The following is a 22632-nucleotide window of genomic DNA, read 5'->3' as shown; positions in this document are numbered from 1 at the left end:
GTATTTTTTATTTTTTTTTGCAAAAAATTTACAGTAGTTAATTGTAAGTAGTGCCGAGCGGAGTTGTCGAACTGTTTGGGTTCAGCAACGTTCTGTGAATTCGGACGCTTGGCATTTGACTCCCGATGGCTGGAGAAGTTTGATGCGACCCTGTGGAGTCCTGGAAAATGGAGTTGTAGAACCATAACCTAGTATTCCTTATCGGTAGGGTTGTGTTAAGCTGCGGAGTTGTTCGGGATCGGCAACATTCTCTAAACCTGAATGCTCGCCATTTGACTCTTGGCGTCTGGAGAAATTGGATGCTGCCTTGTGGAGTCCTGGAAAATTTGGATACAGCCTGTGCATATGACTGTATTCATGTTTTCCAGGACTCCACAGGGCTGCATCCAACCTCTCCAGATGGAGAGAGTGTCAAATGAGGAGCATTCAGGGTCAGAAAATGTAGCTGATCCCGATTAACTCAGCAACTTAACAGAACTGAGTATATACCTCTTGTGTATTTATCGGACAGGATGGGATTTGTAGGTTTGCACCTGCTCTGTGGCATTGAACAGCAGGTGTATACATCATGTTCTGCATGTATCTACAGCTGTAGCAGTGAGTCTTCTTACTATATCTTCTTGGCAGAGGATGTAAAGCAAGTCTTTGGCCAGACCACCATCCACCAGCGTATACCATTCAACTGGGACTGTGAATTCATCCAGCTGCACTTCGGCAAAGACCGCAAGAGGCTTCTGCCCTATGCCGAGTTTACTCAGTTTTTGCTGGTGAGTACTACAGCCATAGCACGGGGAACACTGGGAGATACCGTCCAGTCTGTTTTCCTTCCAGCACCTGCTTAGGTAAGCCTGACTTCCCTTCTGTGCACAGTGCCATCTGCCATGGGTAAGAAAGGGATTCCTGAAGCTGATTTGATCACCACTGATGGCACCAGTGTATGGATGAGAGGACCAGACTTATACAATAGGTGATCACCGCTCAGCCTTCCCCTCCCTACAGAATGTCCTCTGCAAAGGTCACAGAGCATGCCCAGGACGCTCTTGTATTCATGTGAATAGGGTCTGGGCCAGTGTAACTTTGCGTATTAGCTCAAGCAAGATGTCTGCCCCCATAATGATGTATAAAAAGTAAAATCGGAAAATAGAGACAGATTTTACAGTATACTGTAATAGATTTAAAGTGTCACTGTCGTTTAAATTTTTTTTTTGCAGTAATCAATAGTACAGGCGGTTTTAAAGTAACTTTGTATTTGGGTTTATTAGCTGAAAAATGCATTTTTATCATGAAAAAGCAGTTTGAAGCCCTCCCCCCTGTCTTCATTGTTCTCTATGGAGAGGGGTGGAAGTTGATGAGACACCAAAACAGGACAACAAAGAGTTAATTTACAGCTACATCACCAGGCTATCTCCTCTGAAGTCAGCACTGACCTCTCTGACCTTTTGAATACATCTTCCACAAAGGTCCCGCTGTGTAATCCTTTGTTCTCTGCTGCCAACTAATCTCCCTCCCCTCTCCTCTCTCCATAGGTTACACAGGGCTCGACTGATGTAAACTAGTCGAAATTTCCTGATAATGAGCAGTGAATGAGAGGGGGGGGGGGGGGTTGACCTGGGTAAAGTCTTTTTGAATGCAGATAATGGAATATTTACCTAATAAACCCAATTACAAAGTTTCTTAAAATCGCCTGGACTATTGATTTGTGCAAAAAAAAAAAAAAAAAAAAAAATGAAACGACAGTGACACTTTAACTAATATATATTCAAACTAGCACAACTGTAAGGAACTAAACAACAAGATAATAAAGTGGAAGCACCAACTACAGACATAACTAGAACAAGCGCTGAAAAGCACACAAGAAAAGCTAGTAACTAATACACTGCATACACTATAATCCGCACTAGAGCTCAGAGGGAGCGCAGTGTGCAGCAAAACGGACGCCGCTTGTGTCTTTGTCCTGTGACACTGTTTTGAAAAATAAAGTTGGCTGAGATGAGTTTTGGTGAGTGCCAAATTTTTTTTCTTCTGCTGGAATACATAACCTGCACTATACTGCCAAAGCAAGGGAAACTTAAAAGGAAGAGGCTGATCCAAAGTAATAGATTAGTTGTTCCATAGTCAAGAAAAGACAATAGCCGGAAGATTACCGCTATCTGTAACAGTGGCGAACGTCTTTTTTTTTTTTTTTTTTTTTTTTTTTTCAGATGAAAAAATAGTTATGACTTTCGGAACTTGTAGATAAAACCAACAAGCAAGTTTTCCTTTAAGGGGTTGTTCACCAAATTTTTTTTTCCTAAATCAACCGGTGGCAGAGATTTGTACTTTACTTCTATCAGAAAATCTCCAGTCTTCCAGTACTAATTAGCTGCTGTATGTCCTGCAGGAAGTGGTGTATTCTCTTCAGTCTGACACGGTGCTCTCTGCTGTCACCTCTGTCCGTGTCAGGAACTGTCCAGTAGCAAATCCCCATAGAAAACCTCTCCTGCTCTGGACAGTTCCTGACATGGACAGAGGTGGCAGCAGAGAGCACTATGTCAGACTGGAGAGAATACACTACTTCTTGCAGGACATACAGCAGCTGATGAGTACTGGAAGACTGATTTTTTTTTTTTTATTTTATTTTATTTTTTTTTTACTAGTGAATTACAAATCTCTGGCACCAGTTGATTTGAAAGAGAAAAAAACTTTGAACATGCCCTTCAAGGAAAACTTGTGTCTTTGTTTTATCTACAGGTTCCAAAAGTCATTTTTGAAAGAATTTTTTTTTTTTTTTTTTTTGTGAACAATCCCTTTTAAAGGGTTAAAGTTACATGGACAACTGGCCAGTCATTTATTGCCAGAGAACATCCTCTTTATTTGTTGGTTTCCCTCCGTTTCATGACTTCCTCATATCCGACCTCTTCAGGGATGAATGGATCCTGCAGGCTTCTTCATGATGTGTCGCATCTCTGGAGCCTGCCAGTCCCGGGCCGTTCTGTCCGTGAGTTATGTTCTCGTTACCATGTCTAGACCATAGGCAGCCGGGAACCAAGTTTTCACAGAGACGCTTGTTTAACTTCACTTTCTTTTCATGTCGCTCTTAACCCGGACCAGATGGGACTCCGGCGCGTTTTATGTTCTCCTTCCGTCTAATGTTCCATCAGCTGGGAAGCGTGCGAGAAGCCGGCACGTTGCATCAGCAGCACTAACATTTCCTCCTGACAGCGGGCTGCGGTCAGGACTCCCGAGGAGGAAGCCGGAGCGCGCCGTTTCCTGAAAGATGTGCAGCCACATGAAAGGCGCAGCGCCCAGCAAGTCTATAAATCCCCCTCCCCCCTTACCTTCTCTTTTAAGACTGACTTAGATAATTGTACTGTATCTTTCAAGGGTTCGATACGAGTAAGGTCTATAAATCTGACATGAGATATTCCTAGAAAGCAGAGAGACCCCCCCTGACCAAGCCAGTAAAGAGATACAGAAAACTTTGGTGCTGCTTTCCAGGATCGGGCTGGGTCGCACTACCCGCCTACGCCTAAGGGTTGCCCCGTGCAGGGAGAAATTCAATAAGAGTAAGGGTATGTTCACAGTGAGTAAAACAGATGGAATCCCGCCTGTCTCAGTGTGTCATAGCCCGTCTATGGGAGAGTGCGCGCTCCTCCGCTGCCATGGCTCTCCGCTCATAGAAAGGGACATGTCACTTATTTAAGCGGAGAGGGGAGGAAGCGGGCGCACGCCCTCCCATTCACTCACTGCAGGACACTGAGCACGGCAGGATTCCGTGGCAGAATTCCGCCGTATTGGCTCAGTGTAAACATATCCTAATGGGTATAACAACAGCTAGTCACCAGGTGGCGGAACTGATCTTCACCTATGGCAGTCGCCCTTGCTAGGTCCTAACTGTTGTAACGTTCTTGGGGTTTTGATTGTGGCCTAGTAATGGCCGTCATTGTTGGGTAATGCTGTACTTTTATTAACGCCATTGTCCCTTTATAACAATAGGAAATACAGCTGGAGCATGCAAGGCAAGCGTTCGTACAGCGGGACACCGACCACACAGGAACAATCAACGCCATGGACTTTAGGGATATCATGGTGACTATCCGCCCCCATGTCTTGACGCCATTCGTGGAGCAGTGCCTGGTGGCTGTAAGTAAATGCTCTTTTATCAGTTTGATTTGTATTATCCTATAGGCTGTATACATATAGCAGAAACCCTTCTATATATCTTCAATATCCGTCTCACTTGATCTTCGCCATACACATTAAAGGGGAACACCGCCATAAATCAACTGGTGTGAGAAAGTTATATAGATTTGTAATTTACACCTATTTAAAAATCTCCAGTCTTCCAGTACTTATCAGCTGCTGTATTTCCTGCAGGAAGTGGTGTATTCTCTCCAGTCAGATACGATTCTCTCTGCTGCCACTGTCCAGAGCAGCAGCAAATCCTCACAGAAAACTCCTCTGGACAGTTCATGACATGGAAAGAGGTGGCAGCAGAGAGAATCGTATCAGACTGGAGAGAATACACCACTTTCTACAGCGCATACAGCAGCTGATAAGTACTGGAAGACTGGAGATTTTTTAACAGAAGTAAATTACTAATCTGTGTAACATTCTAAATCAGTTTATTTTATAAGAAAAGATTTTCACTGAAGTTGCCCCTTTAAAGTTCTGTTTGTATACACCATACACCAGCCAGACCACCAGCCAGAGTAGTGGTCGGTAACCTAGACAAGAAGTTGTCAACAATGGAAGGTAAAGAGCAGCATAACAGGAAAAAAAGACGTTTGCAAAATGTATATGCAACAAATATTGAAGTTGACGAGTCCAACATTTTACTATGTCAGGGTACGTGCGGAATAGCGACTGATATCCAGTTCCGCACTCCGCACTCGACTTTCCGCCCGTGTCATAGACTCCATTCGTGTCCATCCTTTGGACGAAGGACTGAATCCGCCCGTGCATTGAATGGAGTCTATAACACGGGCAGAGACGCGCGCGCCTGCCTCAGTCCGCTGGCAGGTGCGAGCTGCGGAATGCGCAACGGGTTATCAGTCGCCATTCTGCAGTGTGCACGTACCCTCAGGGTCGGTTCACACAAATTAAGACTGGCTGAATTCTGCAATGGAACTCTCCGCTGGGGAATCCCGCCAGCCTCCGTGTCATAGTCACATTCTATGGGAGGCTTTGCGCGCCTCCTTTCTCCGCTTGACATGTCAATTCTTCTGCGCGTGAACCCTCCCATAGACAGCCAGTATGACACGGAGGCTGGTAAGATTCCGCCAGTTTTACTCAGTGTGAACTGGTCCTTAGTTGAAATGGGAATAGCCTTTTTCATGAAGTTATAAAATTTTGTAATATAACTTTTATTAAATGTTTCAAAAATATTTTTTTAGCCTCTGGAGTACCCCTTTATGGAGATTTTCTGGTTTCCAAACCCATCATCATTCAAGTATTCTTACTTATACTTGGGCTTGGGGACCATTATCTCTTGGCCAGAATAGATAGTGTTTATAAAGAGTGTCTCTCGCTCTGGAGGACCTGTCCTGTCCTGCATTACACAGACACACCCATTGATATAAGTGGACACTGTGTAATACTTCATTACTCCTATAGTGGCGCTGCAGGAAAACTGAACACTTTGAATTCTCTCTACATATCATAGCTGATGTTGATATCTCAGCTGGAGATCAACTTACTGTTAAGAGACCCTTCTAGTTTGTTCAAAGTGGAGAGCCCCTTAAAATTCAAGGCTGTGTGAGCTGACCCTTATACCAAACTTCTATTGTAAGCTATAAACGCTAATAACAAAATATATTATGATAAACAATTTTACCTATTTCTAAATTTCTAAGAATAAAAAAAAAATTCTTAAAAATACAGGAAAATTCCCCAGTGTGTCTCTCTGGTGTGTTCTCGCTTTCCTCAGGGCACGTTACATTGTGATATTTCCACGTTCATTACCTGAAATAAATAGACTTGTAAAACATTTGTGACCCTGGCCGTGTAAATCAGTGCGGCCCGGGCCGGTGTAATCCGCCGCCATATGTATTTGTTTAGGTTCTCGGCTGGGCCGTTCTGGGAGTTTATTAGCAGGAGAAATGTATGTTCTTTGACAGCTGGCGTTGTCGTCTTCATAAATCTCTTTGCTGGGTCCCTATTTTCCTCCGATGTACGGCTAACCCGCTTCTTCCGCCTCTCCCCATGTTTCCTTGAAGGCGGCTGGAGGTACCATATCTCATCAGGTCAGCTTCTCCTACTTCAATGGATTTAATTCCTTGCTTAACAACATGGAGCTGATTAGGAAGATCTACAGTACCTTGGCCGGCAATAAGAAAGACGTAGAGGTCACCAAAGGTCAGTGCTGGTCATGTGATCAGGTAAAAAAAAAAAAAATCTGCAAAAATTTTTATTTTATTTTAAACATTGTGACATATAGAGCAGCAATCCCCAACATTTGGCTCTCCTGCTGGTGTCAGAGCATGATGGGAGTTGTAGTTTTGCATCAGCTGGAGGGGGGAAGGTTGGTGAACACTGCTGGAAAGAATGCCAACAGGTCCATATTGTCGTCTGATTGTTGTAGGGGGCATGCTGGGAGTTGTAGTTTTGTAACAGCCGGAGAGCCACAGGTTGGGGATCACTATAGTAGGTATATGCAATGATAGTCCTATATTCTGGCATTTGATAATCCAATGCATCTTATAGGGGTACTCCGGTGAAAAATGTTTCCTTCAAATCAACTGGTTCAGAAAGTTATACAAACTTGTAAATTACTTTTATTTAAAAATCTCCAGTCTTCCTGTACTTATCAGCTGCTGTTTGCCATGCAGCTGATAAGTATTCTCTCCAGTCAGTCTGACACAGTGCTCTCTGCTGCCACCTCTGTCCATGTCAGGAACTGTCCAGAGCAGCAGCAAATCTCCATAGAAAACCTCTCCTGCTCTGGACAGTTCCTGTCATGGACAGAGGTGGCAGCAGAGAGCATTGTGTCAGGCCCAGTTCACACTGAACGAATACGGTGGAAGTCTGCGGCAGAGAACTCAGTGTCCTGTAGTGAGTGAATGGGAGGATGCGCACGTCCGCTTCCTCCCCTCTCCGCTCAAAGAATTGAATGCTGCTGCCTCACCTTCCTGGTCACATCTGTAGCTGAGGATTCTCTAGGGCTATCCTAGTCCTGTACTCTGGACGGGAGGAAAAATCATAGCATGGTCACTTAAAGGAGAACTCCACATTGCCACCACAACTAAAAAAGAAAAAATAGAGAGATAGGAAGAGGGATAGAGAGTGATAGATGGATGGATTGATATAGGAGAGAGCTGGATGGATTGATATAGGAGAGAGCTGGATGGATTGATGGGTATAGGAGAGAGCTGGATTGATGGGTATAGAAGAGAGCTGGATTGATGGGTATAGAAGAGAGCTGGATGGATTGGTAAAGGAGAGAGCTGGATTGATGGGTATAGAAGAGAGCTGGATTGATGGGTATAGAAGAGAGCTGGATGGATTGGTATAGGAGAGAGCTGGATTGATGGGTATAGAAGAGAGCTGGATGGATTGGTATAGGAGAGAGCTGGATTGATGGGTATAGAAGAGAGCTGGATGGATTGGTATAGGAGAGAGCTGGATTGATGGGTATAGAAGAGAGCTGGATTGATGGGTATAGAAGAGAGCTGGATGGATTGGTATAGGAGAGAGCTGGATTGATGGGTATAGAAGAGAGCTGGATGGATTGGTATAGGAGAGAGCTGGATTGATGGGTATAGAAGAGAGCTGGATGGATTGGTATAGGAGAGAGCTGGATGGATGGGTATAGGAGAGAGCTGGATGGATGGGTATAGGAGAGAGCTGGATGGATGGGTATAGGAGAGAGCTGGATGGATGGGTATAGGAGAGAGCTGGATGGATTGGTATAGGAGAGAGCTGGATTGATGGGTATAGGAGAGAGTTGGATTGATGGGTATAGTAGAGAGCTGGATTGATGGGTATAGGAGAGAGCTGGATTGATGGGTATAGGAGAGAGCTGGATGGATGGGTATAGGAGAGAGCTGGATGGATTGGTATAGGAGAGAGCTGGATGGATTGGTATAGGAGAGAGCTGGATGGATTGGTATAGGAGAGAGCTGGATGGATTGGTATAGGAGAGAGCTGGATGGATGGGTATAGGAGAGAGCTGGATGGATTGGTATAGGAGAGAGCTGGATTGATGGGTATAGGAGAGAGCTGGATTGATGGGTATAGGAGAGAGCTGGATTGATGGGTATAGTAGAGAGCTGGATTGATGGGTATAGGAGAGAGCTGGATTGATGGGTATAGGAGAGAGCTGGATGGATGGGTATAGGAGAGAGCTGGATGGATTGGTATAGGAGAGAGCTGGATGGATTGGTATAGGAGAGAGCTGGATGGATTGGTATAGGAGAGAGCTGGATGGATTGGTATAGGAGAGAGCTGGATGGATTGGTATAGGAGAGAGCTGGATGGATTGGTATAGGAGAGAGCTGGATGGATTGGTATAGGAGAGAGCTGGATGGATTGGTATAGGAGAGAGCTGGATGGATTGGTATAGGAGAGAGCTGGATAGATTGGTATAGGAGAGAGCTGGATGGATGGGTATAGGAGAGAGCTGGATGGATTGGTATAGGAGAGAGCTGGATGGATGGGTATAGGAGAGAGCTGGATTGATGAGTATAGGAGAGAGCTGGATGGATGGGTATAGGAGAGAGCTGGATTGATGGGTATAGGAGAGAGCTGGATGGATGGGTATAGGAGAGAGCTGGATGGATTGGTATAGGAGAGAGCTGGATGGATGGGTATAGGAGAGAGCTGGATGGATGGGTATAGGAGAGAGCTGGATGGATGGGTATAGGAGAGAGCTGGATGGATGGGTATTGGAGAGAGCTGGATGGATGGGTATAGGAGAGAGCTGGATGGATTGGTATAGGAGAGAGCTGGATGGATGGGTATAGGAGAGAGCTGGATGGATGGGCATAGGAGAGAGCTGGATGGATGGGTATAGGAGAGAGCTGGATGGATGGGTATAGGAGAGAGCTGGATGGATGGGTATAGGAGAGAGCTGGATGGATGGGTATAGGAGAAGGGATATAGAAGAGGGAGAGATAGAGATTGATAGATATGTGTCCATGGAAGCACAACTGGTGACCAGGAACAGGGTCTTGGCTGTGCAGAAATAATTGATGTGTGGGGTGAAGGCTACATGGACGTATATGTGCAGATTTGTTGCCCTCGATCCCTGCGGGTTTCCACATTATGTGCTCACTATAGCCATAGGCTGTATCCATGTTTTCCCATGATCCCTAGGACTTCAGGGTGATTGGACTTGCGCTCATGCTCGCGTTACGCTGATTTGTAATACTTACCTTTTCCTCTCTCACCCTGATGTTCGGCTCCTAACCTTTGCTCTCTCTATTCTGTCTCCCTATACAGAGGAGTTTGTGTTGGCCGCTCAGAGGTTCGGTCAGGTTACACCCATGGAAGTCGACATATTGTTCCAGTTAGCAGATTTATATGAGCCGAGGGGGTAAGTCCGACTCTGCCGCATTGTTTTATAAGCCAATGGAAAACAATAACCTGAATGAGTGGCGCTTCATGCTAGATATAGATTACTTTACATCCCTTGTGTGTATGTAAATGTGTGTATTTCTATCTATCTATGTTTAATACCCTACATACCAGGGTCCGTAATGAACGCCATGGTTTCTCATTAACAGACGGATGACAATGGCCGACATTGAGCGGATCGCTCCTCTAGAAGAAGGGGCATTGCCTTACAACCTGGCAGAAGCTCAGAGACAGGTACATCTATAGGTTCTCTACCTACTGTATGTGGTATGAGCTTGGTAACCATAGATCAATAGATTTTTATATTTTAATTTTAAATTCTAAAAACTTAGGTGACTTTTTCCAGAAACAGCGCCACTCCTTGGGCTGTGTGTGGTACTGCAGCTCAGCCTGATTCATGTGAATGGGAGAAGTTTCAGTACCAGATGTTTGTGCAGTAATGGAGGTCTGACTGCTAAGAACCCTGTTGATTGTGTCACCTACACTACAGTTGGCTCCACTTTTACCGGAGATCACACAGACTTCTTTAAAGGGTACCTATCGCTTTTAAGGGGTTGCCCAGCGAAAATCTTTTTCTTTCAAATCAACTGATATCAGAAAGTTATGTAGATTTGTAATTTACTTCTATTAAAAAATCTCAAGTTTTTCATACCTATTAGCTACTAAAGTCATACAGGAAATGTTTTATTTTCAGTCTGACACAGTGCTCTCTGCTGACATCTCTGGCCTAGACAGGAACTGTCCAGAGCAGGAGGGGTTTTCTATGGGGATTCATAGAAAACCGAGACAAAGTTCCTGTCTCGGCCACAGATGTCAGCAGAGAGCAGTGTGTCAGACTGAAAATAAAATGTTTCCTGTATAACATACAGCAGCTGATAAGTATGGGAACACTTGAGATTTTTTAATAGAAGTAAATTACAAATCTATATAATTTTCTGATATCACTTGATTTGAAAGAAAAAGATTTTTGCTGGAGTACCCCTTTAACAAACTTGTGACGTTCTGAGATCTGCACAGTTTGCTAAAACAAGAAAGGTGCCACTGGGTTCTGTGCCCGATCCTTCCTGCTCAGCTGTGTTAGGACAGAAGTGGACACACTGCACAGACTTATAGGCCCCTACATGACAGGCTTACATGTCTGAGGAGAGCCGCACACTCGACTGAGCGTCATAAAGATAATTTTTCAGAGCTAGTTTTGGTGTAAAATAGGTTGTGACTGTGACTGCTTTTTCCTAGTGATCCGGATACTATGTGACTGCTTTCTCCTAGTGATCCGGATACTATGTGACTGCTTTCTCCTAGTGATCCGGATACTGTGACTGCTTTCTCCTAGTGATCAGGATACCGTGACTGCTTTCTCCTAGTGATCCGCATACTGTGACTGCTTTCTCCTAGTGATCCGGATACTGTGTGACTGCTTTCTCCTAGTGATCTGGGCGCTGTGACTGCTTTCTCCTAGTGATCCGCGTACTGTGACTGCTTTCTCCTACTGATCCGGATACTGTGTAACTGCTTTCTCCTTCTGATCCGGATACTGTGACTGCTTTCTCCTAGTGATCCGGATGCTGTGACTGCTTTCTCCTAGTGATCTGGATACTGTGTGACTGCTTTCTCCTAGTGATCCAGATACTGTGACTGCTTCTCCTAGTGATCCGGATACTGTGACTGCTTTCTCCTAGTGATCTGGATACTGTGTGACTGCTTTCTACTAGTGATCCGGATACTGTGTGACTGCTTTCTCCTATTGATCCGGATACTGTGTAACTGCTTTCTCCTTCTGATCCGGATACTGTGTAACTGCTTTCTCCTTCTGATCCGGATACTGTGACTGCTTTCTCCTAGTGATCCGGATACTGTGACTGCTTTCTCCTAGTTATCTGCGTACTGTGACTGATTTCTCCTAGTGATCCTGATACTGGGACTGCTTTCTCCTAGTGATCCAGATACTGTGACTGCTTTCTCCTAGTGATCCGGATACTATGTGACTGCTTTCTCCTAGTGATCTGGATACTGTGACTGCTTCTCCTAGTCATCCGGATACTATGTGACTGCTTTCTCCTAGTGATCTGGATACTGTGTGACTGCTTTCTCCTATTGATCTGGATACTGTGTAACTGCTTTCTCCTAGTGATCCGGTTGCTGTGACTGCTTTCTCCTAGTGATCTGGATACTGTGTGACTGCTTTCTCCTAGTGATCCAGATACTGTGACTGCTTCTCCTAGTGATCTGGATACTGTGTGACTGCTTTCTCCTATTGATCCGGATACTGTGTGACTGTTTTCTCCTAGTGATCCTGATACTGGGACTGCTTTCTCCTAGTTATCTGCGTACTGTGACTGCTTTCTCCTAGTGATCCGGATACTATGTGACTGCTTTCTCCTAGTCATCCGGATACTATGTGACTGCTTTCTCCTATTGATCCGGATACTGTGTGACTGTTTTCTCCTAGTGATCCAGATACTGTGACTGCTTTCTCCTAGTGATCCGGATACTATGTGACTGCTTTCTCCTAGTCATCCGGATACTATGTGACTGCTTTCTCCTAGTGATCCAGATACTGTGACTGCTTTCTACTAGTGATCCGGATACTGTGTGACTGCTTTCTCCTAGTGATCCTGATACTGGGACTGCTTTCTCCTAGTGATCTGGATACTGTGTGACTGCTTTCTCCTATTGATCCGGATACTGTGTGACTGCTTTCTCCTATTGATCCGGATACTGTGTGACTGCTTTCTCCTATTGATCCGGATACTATGTGACTGCTTTCTCCTTCTGATCCGGATACTGTGACTGCTTTCTCCTAGTGATCCGGTTGCTGTGACTGCTTTCTCCTAGTGATCTGGATACTGTGTGACTGCTTTCTCCTAGTGATCCAGATACTGTGACTGCTTCTCCTAGTGATCTGGATACTGTGTGACTGCTTTCTCCTAGTGATCTGGATACTGTGTGACTGCTTTCTCCTAGTGATCCGGATACTATGTGACTGCTTTCTCCTAGTGATCCGGATACTGGGACTGCTTTCTCCTAGTGATCCGGATGCTGGGACTACTTTCTCCTAGTGATCCGGCTGCTGGGACTACTTTCTCCTAGTGATCTGGATGCTGCTTTCTCCGAGCCATTAGTAGGGGTCGCATCAGTTGGACTCCCGTCCTCATATGGTAGATATATTAAATGTGTTACACATTAAAGATACAATAGCACTTGCAGCCTTCTCATCTGTAATAGTCTTACGGCCCATAACCTTTTCTCCTGTATTTCTAGTCTTGAGCAGCAAAACTAGAGCAGATCTCTCCATCTGGATTGCAGGACTTTGTGCACTTGACGTTTGATCCTGCACTTAACTAGATAGCCATAGTAATAACCTGCATCATACAGGAGCCATAGTAATAACCTATATCATACAGGAGCCATACTAATAACCTGCATCATACAGGAGCCATACTAATAACCTGCATCATACAGGAGCCATACTAATACCATATATCATACAGGAGCCATACTAATAAGCTATATCATACGGGAGCCATACTAATACCATATATCATACAGGACCCATACTAATAACCTGCATTATACAGGAGCCATACTAATAATATATCATACAGGAGCCATACTAATAACCTGCATCATACAGGAGCCATACTAATAACCTGCATCATACAGGAGCCATAGTAATAACCTGTATCATACAGGTGCCATAGTAATAACCTGCATCATACAGGTGCCATACTAATAACCTGCATCATACAGGGGCCATACTAATACCATACATCATACAGGAGCCATACTAATAACATACATCATACAGGTGCCATACTAATAACCTGCATCATACAGGAGCCATACTAATACCATACATCATACAGGAGCCATACTAATAACATACATCATACAGGTGCCATACTAATAACCTGCATCATACAGGAGCCATACTAATAACCTGCATCATACCGGAGCCATACTAATAACCTGCATCATACAGGAGCCATACTAATAACCTATATCATACAGGAGCCATACTAATAAGCTATATCATACGGGAGCCATACTAATACCATATATCATACAGGAGCCATACTAATAACCTGCATCATACAGGGGCCATACTAATAACCTGCATCATACAGGAGCCATAGTAATAACCTGTATCATACAGGTGCCATAGTAATAACCTGCATCATACAGGTGCCATACTAATAACCTGCATCATACCGGAGCCATACTAATAACCTGCATCATACAGGAGCCATACTAATAACCTATATCATACAGGAGCCATACTAATAAGCTATATCATACGGGAGCCATACTAATACCATACATCATACAGGAGCCATACTAATAACATACATCATACAGGTGCCATACTAATAACCTGCATCATACAGGAGCCATACTAATAACCTGCATCATACCGGAGCCATACTAATAACCTGCATCATACAGGAGCCATACTAATAACCTATATCATACAGGAGCCATACTAATAAGCTATATCATACGGGAGCCATACTAATACCATATATCATACAGGAGCCATACTAATAACCTGCATCATACAGGAGCCATACTAATAACCTGCATCATACAGGGGCCATACTAATAACCTGCATCATACAGGAGCCATACTAATAACCTGCATCATACAGGGGCCATACTAATAACCTGCATCATACAGGAGCCATACTAATAACCTGCATCATACAGGAGCCATACTAATAACCTGCATCATACAGGGGCCATACTAATAACATATATCATACAGGAGCCATAGTAATAACCTGCATCATACAGGAGCCATACTAATAACCTGCATCATACAGGAGCCATACTAATAACCTGCATCATACAGGGGCCATACTAATAACCTGCATCATACAGGAGCCATACTAATAACCTGCATCATACAGGAGCCATACTAATAACCTGCATCATACAGGGGCCATACTAATAACATATATCATACAGGAGCCATAGTAATAACCTGCATCATACAGGAGCCATACTAATAACCTGCATCATACAGGAGCCATACTAATAACCTGCATCATACAGGGGCCATACTAATAACCTGCATCATACAGGAGCCATACTAATAACCTGCATCATACAGGAGCCATACTAATAACCTGCATCATACAGGAGCCATAGTAATAAGCTTCATCATACAGGGGCCATACTAATAACCTGCATCATACAGGGGCCATACTAATACCATATATCATACAGGAGCCATACTAATAACATACATCATACAGGAGCCATACTAATAACATGCATCATACAGGAGCCATACTAATAACCTGCATCATACAGGGGCCATACTAATAACCTGCATCATACAGGGGCCATACTAATATATATACAGGGGCCATACTAATAACCTGCATCGTACAGGAGCCATACTAATAGCCTGCATCGTACAGGAGCCATAGTAATAAGCTTCATTATACAGGAGCCATAGTAATAACCTATATAATCACTATACCACCAACGCTTGATGAGTGTTTTTTTTTTTTTTCTTTCCTCTTTTTCCGGCCTGGGGGGGGGGGGGGGGTAGGGGATGGGGGGGGGGGCGGGAGGTACAATAATTAGACAAAAATGGTAAAAGGATTGTTTAAAGAAAAGTTACAAAATGAAGATTATACTGTATATGTAACGGGGGGGGGGGGTGCTCCCTCTGGGGCTCGAGCGGTTTAATAGGTAGTTAGAGAGGGAGTAAGGTTTAGTTGGGTGGGAGGGCTTGGGGGGGGGGGATGCCCCTAGTGGTGGACGCACGGATAAAATATGGAAGAAGGTTAGGAAGATAACAGGAAAAGAAGATATGATAGGGATCGAGAAGTAATGAGAAACACAAGAAATTTGTCTGGACTGGAATGAGTAACCAGCCTGTAGTGTAACATGGTTATTTAAAGAGCCTTGTAGAAAGGTATAACCGCAACGCAATGCCGGTTTTGAGTGGAAACGGATGTGGGGAGTCCGATATTATAGATATGGGACAAACCACATGTGTGTGTGTTGTGTAAAACTTTACCTCTGGGGCGGAAAAGGCCATTGAGTTGGTTTGGATTCTCTGGAGAGGGTTGGGTGATGAGTGAAATAAGATGGTGGTGTAAAACTGGCTGTTTGCTTATATATGTTACGATAAGCTATGATCCTACTTGGAAAGGAAAACAGGAGTAAAAAGATGAAAAGAAGAGCATGTTTGTGTATTGGTGGTTTTTCCTGTTGCATAGGTTCCGTGCGACACTGCTGGGGGAATCGCCCAGTACCCGAGCCTAAGATAGGTAGGGTAGATAGATTAGCTGGGAGATTGGGAAGGGGGGAATGGGTATAGGGTGGAGTATTAAGGTGCCTTTGGTCGCTCAAACGCCGGAGGGGTCGCCCCTCTGAAGGAAGATGACAATACATAAATGTTATGCACTTGGAATATCTAATTACCAATGTTTTGGCTAGGGTAATGGATGCAAGGAAATAAGGAATAATTGAATATTGGTGTGTTATATTGGTAGGCTCCTTTATCCTTTTTAGTATTGTATGGTAAGAGAAAGAAAATAAAGCATTCTTAAAAGTGAAAAAAAAAAAAACCTACATCATACAGGGGCCATACTAATAACCTGCATCATACAGGAGCCATAGTAATAACCTGCATCATACAGGAGCCATAGTAATAACCTGCATCATACAGGAGCCATACTAATAACCTGCATCATACAGGAGCCATACTAATAACCTATATCATACAGGAGCCATACTAATAACATACATCATACAGGAGCCATACTAATAACCTGCATCATACAGGAGCCATAGTAATAAGCTTCATCATACAGGAGCCATAGTAATAACATGCATCATACAGGGGCCATACTAATAACCTGCATCATACAGGAGCCATAGTAATAACCTGCATCATACAGGAGCCATAGTAATAACCTGCATCATACAGGAGCCATAGTAATAACCTGCATCATACAGGAGCCATACTAATAATATACATCATACAGGAGCCATACTAAAACCATATATCATACAGGAGCCATACTAATAATATATCATACAGGGGCCATACTAATAACATACATCATACAGGAGCCATACTAATACCATATATCATACAGGAGCCATACTAATAACCTGCATCATACAGGAGCCATAGTAGTACCATATATCATACAGGAGCCATACTAATAACCTGCATCATACAGGGGCCATACTAATAACCTGCATCATACAGGGGCCATACTAATACCATATATCATACAGGAGCCATACTAATAATATATCATACAGGGGCCATACTAATAACCTGCATCATACAGGAGCCATAGTAATACCATATATCATACAGGAGCCATACTAATAACCTGCATCATACAGGGGCCATACTAATAACCTGCATCATACAGGGGCCATACTAATACCATATATCATACAGGAGCCATACTAATAACCTGCATCATACAGGGGCCATACTAATAACATACATCATACAGGAGCCATAGTAATACCATATATCATACAGGGGCCATACTAATAACCTGCATCATACAGGAGCCATACTAATAACCTGCATCATACAGGAGCCATACTAATAACCTGCATCATACAGAGGCCATACTAATAACCTGCATCATACAGGGGCCATACTAATAACCTGCATCATACAGGGGCCATAATAATAACCTGTATCATACAGGGGCCATACTAATACCATATATCATACAGGGGCCATACTAATATATCATACAGGAGCCATACTAATAACCTGCATCATACAGGGGCCATACTAATAACATATATCATACAGGGGCCATACTAATAACCTGCATCATACAGGAGCCATACTAATACCATATATCATACAGGAGCCATACTAATAACATATATCATACAGGGGCCATACTAATAACATACATCATACAGGAGCCATACTAATACCATATATCATACAGGAGCCATACTAATAATATATCATACAGGGGCCATACTAATAACATACATCATACAGGAGCCATACTAATAACCTGCATCATACAGGGGCCATACTAATAACCTGCATCATACAGGAGCCATACTAATACCATACATCATACAGGGGCCATACTAATAACATACATCATACAGGGGCCATACTAATAACATACATCATACAGGGGCCATACTAATACCATACATCATACAGGGGCCATACTAATAACATACATCATACTGGGGCCATACTAATAACCTGCATCATACAGGGGCCATACTAATACCATCTATCATACAGGGGCCATACATCTACAGTTGCGTCTCCTGTATCCCATCTATACGCCGCACCCTTGGCTCCTGTGATGGCTGTATATTTTAGGCTTTTTACATGACATGACGTGAGAATCATTATACACGACTCCCTATAGATCTCTACATAAAAGCCTCTGAAAGGCTGTGGCCCTCTTCATGTCTATCATACAGAGAGTGGCCCCCGAGGACCTGACTGAGGGGGGGGGGATGGATAATAACCAAATGGCTGCCATCCTGCTTTACATCCCGGTTTAGGGCGAGGTTCCTCTTTCTGTATTGCGTTTGATCTCCCCGGCTGTTTTAACCCTCCATGTGCCGCGGCCTGGTACTCTGCTTCATTCATGTCATTAGCCTGTTCCATAGCGCTCAGCCCATGTTTAAGGCTCTTTGCTCCATAGGAAACCATCTCTCGCTGCGCGCAATTATCTTCAAGGGCCGCGTCTTTTCATTTGAAAGCCTGGCAATTATACATACATCACTTTAATTACAGCCATTAAAGGGACACACGCCGCATTTCTAACATTTCCATAAGTGGCGCATATAGAAGCTCCTCTTACTGAAAAGCTGCAGCCCCCCCCCCCCCCCATCCCTTCAATGGATTTGGGGTTATTTAAAGAAAATACATGAAATGCTCCTGTATTGTCAGGAAATTTTCCTTCTCCAGGGGTTTCTGCTTTCTTCAAATCATTCTTGTATTCTGCAATTCTTTCAGCGGCCGACGCCAGGAGCTCCGTAATATCGGACATCACCGGATATACATTGTCATTTCTAAGATAGGGGCCCTGGAGATCCTGATGGTCCGGCATGCAGCTAGATTAGATGCCAGATTACCCATATCTGTGTGGCTGCCTGCGACATGATTGTTAAAGGGATTTTTCAGTCTTATATAAACATGGCCGCTTTCTACCAGAAACAGCACCACTTCGGTCCTTAATTTGTGTGATATTGCAGCACATTAACATTGAAGTGGATGGAGATGAATTGTAATACCACACACAACCTGAGGACAGAGTGGTGCTGTGTTTGCAAGAAAGTAGCTGTACTATTTTAATATTTCTATTCCTGGATATGTCCTTTATTCAGCCTTTGCCTGTCCAGGCATGATAAGAGTTGTAGTTTTGCAACAGCTGCCACCCCCAATAATCCTGACCGTCTGAACCTCCAGAATTAGAGCCCCGCCTGTTAGTCTTATAGGCCGTCAGTGTTCCATAGGGGCTCTTTGGCCCTTCGGTCAGGAAAGGTTGTGGCCCCAGTATTAGAGAGTCGTGAAGAGAGATTAGAGGGGGGAATGAGAGATCAGAGAAGGAGAACGTCCTTTCCCATTAGAGAATTGCTGAGAGTATGGTATATGTAAGAGACAGCTGGAGAGGAGTGTTACTGGAGCTAAAGGAGGAGATAACTGTCTCTTTAATAGATTTGACTCTGGCTGTTGTGCACTCTGTCACACTCTTGCTCTTTCTCTTGCATGCCAGAGTGCACAAGAGGAGGAGCAAGAGTGCGTACGATAGAGTGTACAAGAGGAGTAGCAACAGTGCGTACGAGAGAGAGTGCACAAGAGGAGGAGCAAGAGTGCGTACGAGAGAGAGTGTACAAGAGGAGGAGCAAGAGTGCATACGAAAGAGAGAGAGTGCACAAGAGGAGAAGCAAGAGTGCATACGAAAGAGAGAGAGTGCACAAGAGGAGAAGCAAGAGTGCATACGAAAGAGAGAGAGTGCACAAAAGGAGGAGCAACAGTGCGTACGAGAGAGAGAGTGCACAAGAGGAGGAGCAAGAGTGCGTACGAGAGAGAGAGTGTACAAGAGGAGGAGCAAGAGTGCATACGAGAGAGAAAGTATACAAGAGGAGGAGCAAGAGTGCATACGAAAGAGAGAGAGTGCACAAGAGGAGGAGCAAGCGTGCATACGAGAGAGAGTGTGCAAGAGGAGGAGCAAGAGTGCATACGTGAGAGAGAGTGTACAAGAGGAGGAGCAAGAGTGCGTACGTGAGAGAGTGTACAAGAGGAGGAGCAAGAGTGCGTACGAGAGAGAGAGTGCACAAGAGGAGGAGCAAGAGTGCATACGAGAGAGAGTGTACAAGAGGAGGAGCAAGAGTGCGTACGAGAGAGAGAGTGTACAAGAGGAGGAGCAAGAGTGCGTACGAGAGAGAGAGTGTACAAGAGGAGGAGCAAGAGTGCATACGAAAGAGAGAGAGTGCACAAGAGGAGGAGCAAGAGTGCACAAAAGGAGGAGCAACAGTGCGTACGAGAGAGAGGGCACAAGAGGAGGAGCAAGAGTGCGTACGATAGAGTGTACAAGAGGAGGAGCAAGAGTGCGTACGAGAGAGAGTGTACAAGAGGAGGAGCAAGAGTGCATACGAAAGAGAGTGCACAAGAGGAGAAGCAAGAGTGCATACGAAAGAGAGAGAGAGTGCACAAAAGGAGGAGCAACAGTGCGTACGAGAGAGAGAGTGCACAAGAGGAGGAGCAAGAGTGCGTACGATAGAGTGTACAAGAGGAGGAGCAAGAGTGCATACGAGAGAGAGTGCACAAGAGGAGAAGCAAGAGTGCATATGAAAGAGGGAGAGTGCACAAGAGGAGGAGCAAGCGTGCATACGAGAGAGGGTGCACAAGAGGAGGAACAAGAGTGTGTACGAGAGAGAGTGCACAAAAGGAGCAACAGTGCGTACGAGAGAGAGAGTGCACAAGAGGAGGAGCAAGAGTGCATACGAGAGAGTGCACAAGAGGAGGAGCAAGAGTGCATACGAAAGAGAGAGAGTGTACAAGAGGAGGAGCAAGAGTGCGTACGAGAGAGTGCACAAAAGGAGGAGCAACAGTGCGTACGAGAGAGTGCACAAGAGGAGGAGCAAGAGTGCATACGAGAGAGTGCACAAGAGGAGGAGCAACAGTGCATACGAGAGAGAGAGAGTGCACAAGAGGAGGAGCAAGAGTGCATACGAGAGAGAGTGTACAAGAGGAGGAGCAAGAGTGCATACGAGAGAGTGCACAAAAGGAGGAGCAAGAGTGCATACGAGAGAGAGTGCACAAGAGGAGGAGCAACAGTGCATACGAGAGAGAGAGTGCACAAGAGGAGGAGCAAGAGTGCATACAAGAGAGAGTGTACAAGAGGAGGAGCAACAGTGCGTACAAGAGAGAGAGTGCACAAGAGGAGGAGCAACAGTGCATACGAAAGAGTTGATAAAAGGGGAAACTAGAGAGGCAGCTCGCTCTCTGGGTGTCTAGCTCTCTCCTTTTGTCCCTTTTCTTTTCTTCGTTTGTCTTCATTTCTTTTTTTTTCTTTTCTTTTTTTTTTTTTGTTTCTCTCTCTTTCTCTTTCTTTCTCACTTATGTCTTTCTCTATTTCTCTCTTTCTCTCTGTCTTTCCCTTGTCTCTCTTCCTGTCTTTCCCTTTCTCTGTCTCCCTTTCTCTTTTTTTCTCTCCTCCCTCCCTTTCTTTTTCTTTTTTTTTGTCTTTTTTTTCTTCTCTCTTCCCCCCCCTCTCTCTCTCTCTCTGTATACTCTATGTACACTGTGTGTATACTCTATGTACACTGTGTGTATACTCTATGTACACTGTGTGTATACTCTATGTACACTGTGTGTATACTCTATGCACACTGTGTGTATACTCTATGCACACTGTGTGTATACTCTCTGCACACTGTGTGTATACTCTCTGCACACTGTGTGTATACTCTCTGCACACTGTGTGTATACTCTCTGCATACTGTGTGTATACTGTGTATCCTGCGATTTCTGACCTGATGTCTCTGTACAGCTGGCAGCAGCGGCTGCTTCTTGAAGAGGAGCGGAGAGGATCCCCTCCAGGTGTGTCAGCATCTAGGACAAAGAGCTTGCACTTGGAGTGATGTGACGGCTGATCTTGCTGCTTGCTGTGCTGTAGCAGCTGCTTTTGTTGCCATGCACGATCAGCTTTATAGTGTGTACAAGTGTGATCTGCAGTTGCCGTACAGCCGGCAATGTCCTCTGTTTTTGGGCCTTCTGTGTGGTGAATTTACTGTCCGTCTGAACACCAGCTTACATATGGAAGTTAAGCAACTACTCAGCAGCAGAATAGTGAGTGCAGCTCTGCAGTATAATACAGGATGTAACTCAGGATCAGTAATATAATGTATGTACACAGTGACCCCACCAGCAGAATAGTGAGTGCAGCTCTGGAGGATAATACAGGATGTAACTCAGGATCAGTAATGTATGTGCACCGTGACCCCACCAGCAGAATAGTGAGTGCAGCTCTGGAGTATAATACAGGATGTAACTCAGGATCAGTAATGTAATGTATGTACACAGTGACCCCACCAGCAGAATAGTGAGTGCAGCTCTGGAGTATAATACAGGATGTAACTCAGGAGCAGTAATGTAATGTATGTACACAGTGACCCCACCAGCAGAATAGTGAGTGCAGCTCTGGAGTATAATACAGGATGTAACTCAGGATCAGTAATATAATGTATGTACACAGTGACCCCACCAGCAGAATAGTGAGTGCAGCTCTGGAGGATAATACAGGATGTAACTCAGGATCAGTACAGGATCAGTAATGTAATGTATGTACACAGTGACCCCACCAGCAGAATAGTGAGTGCAGCTCTGGGGTATAATAATACAGGATGAAACTCAGGATCAGTAATATAATGTTTGTACACAGTGACCCCACCAGCAGAATAGTGAGTGCAGCTCTGGAGGATAATACAGGATGTAACTCAGGATCAGTAATGTAATGTATGTACACAGTGACCCCACCAGCAGAATAGTGAGTGCAGCGCTGGAGGATAATACAGGATGTAACTCAGGAT

The 22632-nt window shown here is 44.3% G+C and overlaps 1 protein-coding gene across 1 annotated transcript in view; it reads left to right on the top strand.

Annotated features, from left to right (window-relative positions):
- The window catches only part of SLC25A13 (solute carrier family 25 member 13), a 94603-nt gene that overhangs the window by 32302 nt on the left and 39669 nt on the right, over window positions 1–22632 (top strand). The window contains exons 5-9 of the mRNA XM_069959375.1: window positions 628–767; window positions 3976–4122; window positions 6198–6336; window positions 9421–9514; window positions 9705–9789. Coding sequence (XP_069815476.1) covers window positions 628–767; window positions 3976–4122; window positions 6198–6336; window positions 9421–9514; window positions 9705–9789 — 605 coding nt within the window. The remainder of the gene's footprint in view (window positions 1–627; window positions 768–3975; window positions 4123–6197; window positions 6337–9420; window positions 9515–9704; window positions 9790–22632) is intronic.

This window comes from Dendropsophus ebraccatus, chromosome 2, assembly GCF_027789765.1.
Source record: "Dendropsophus ebraccatus isolate aDenEbr1 chromosome 2, aDenEbr1.pat, whole genome shotgun sequence".
In the NCBI taxonomy this organism is placed as follows: Eukaryota; Metazoa; Chordata; class Amphibia; order Anura; family Hylidae; genus Dendropsophus; species Dendropsophus ebraccatus.
Note: the sequence above shows the minus strand (reverse complement) of the source record. Positions and strands in the feature narration are given on the sequence as shown.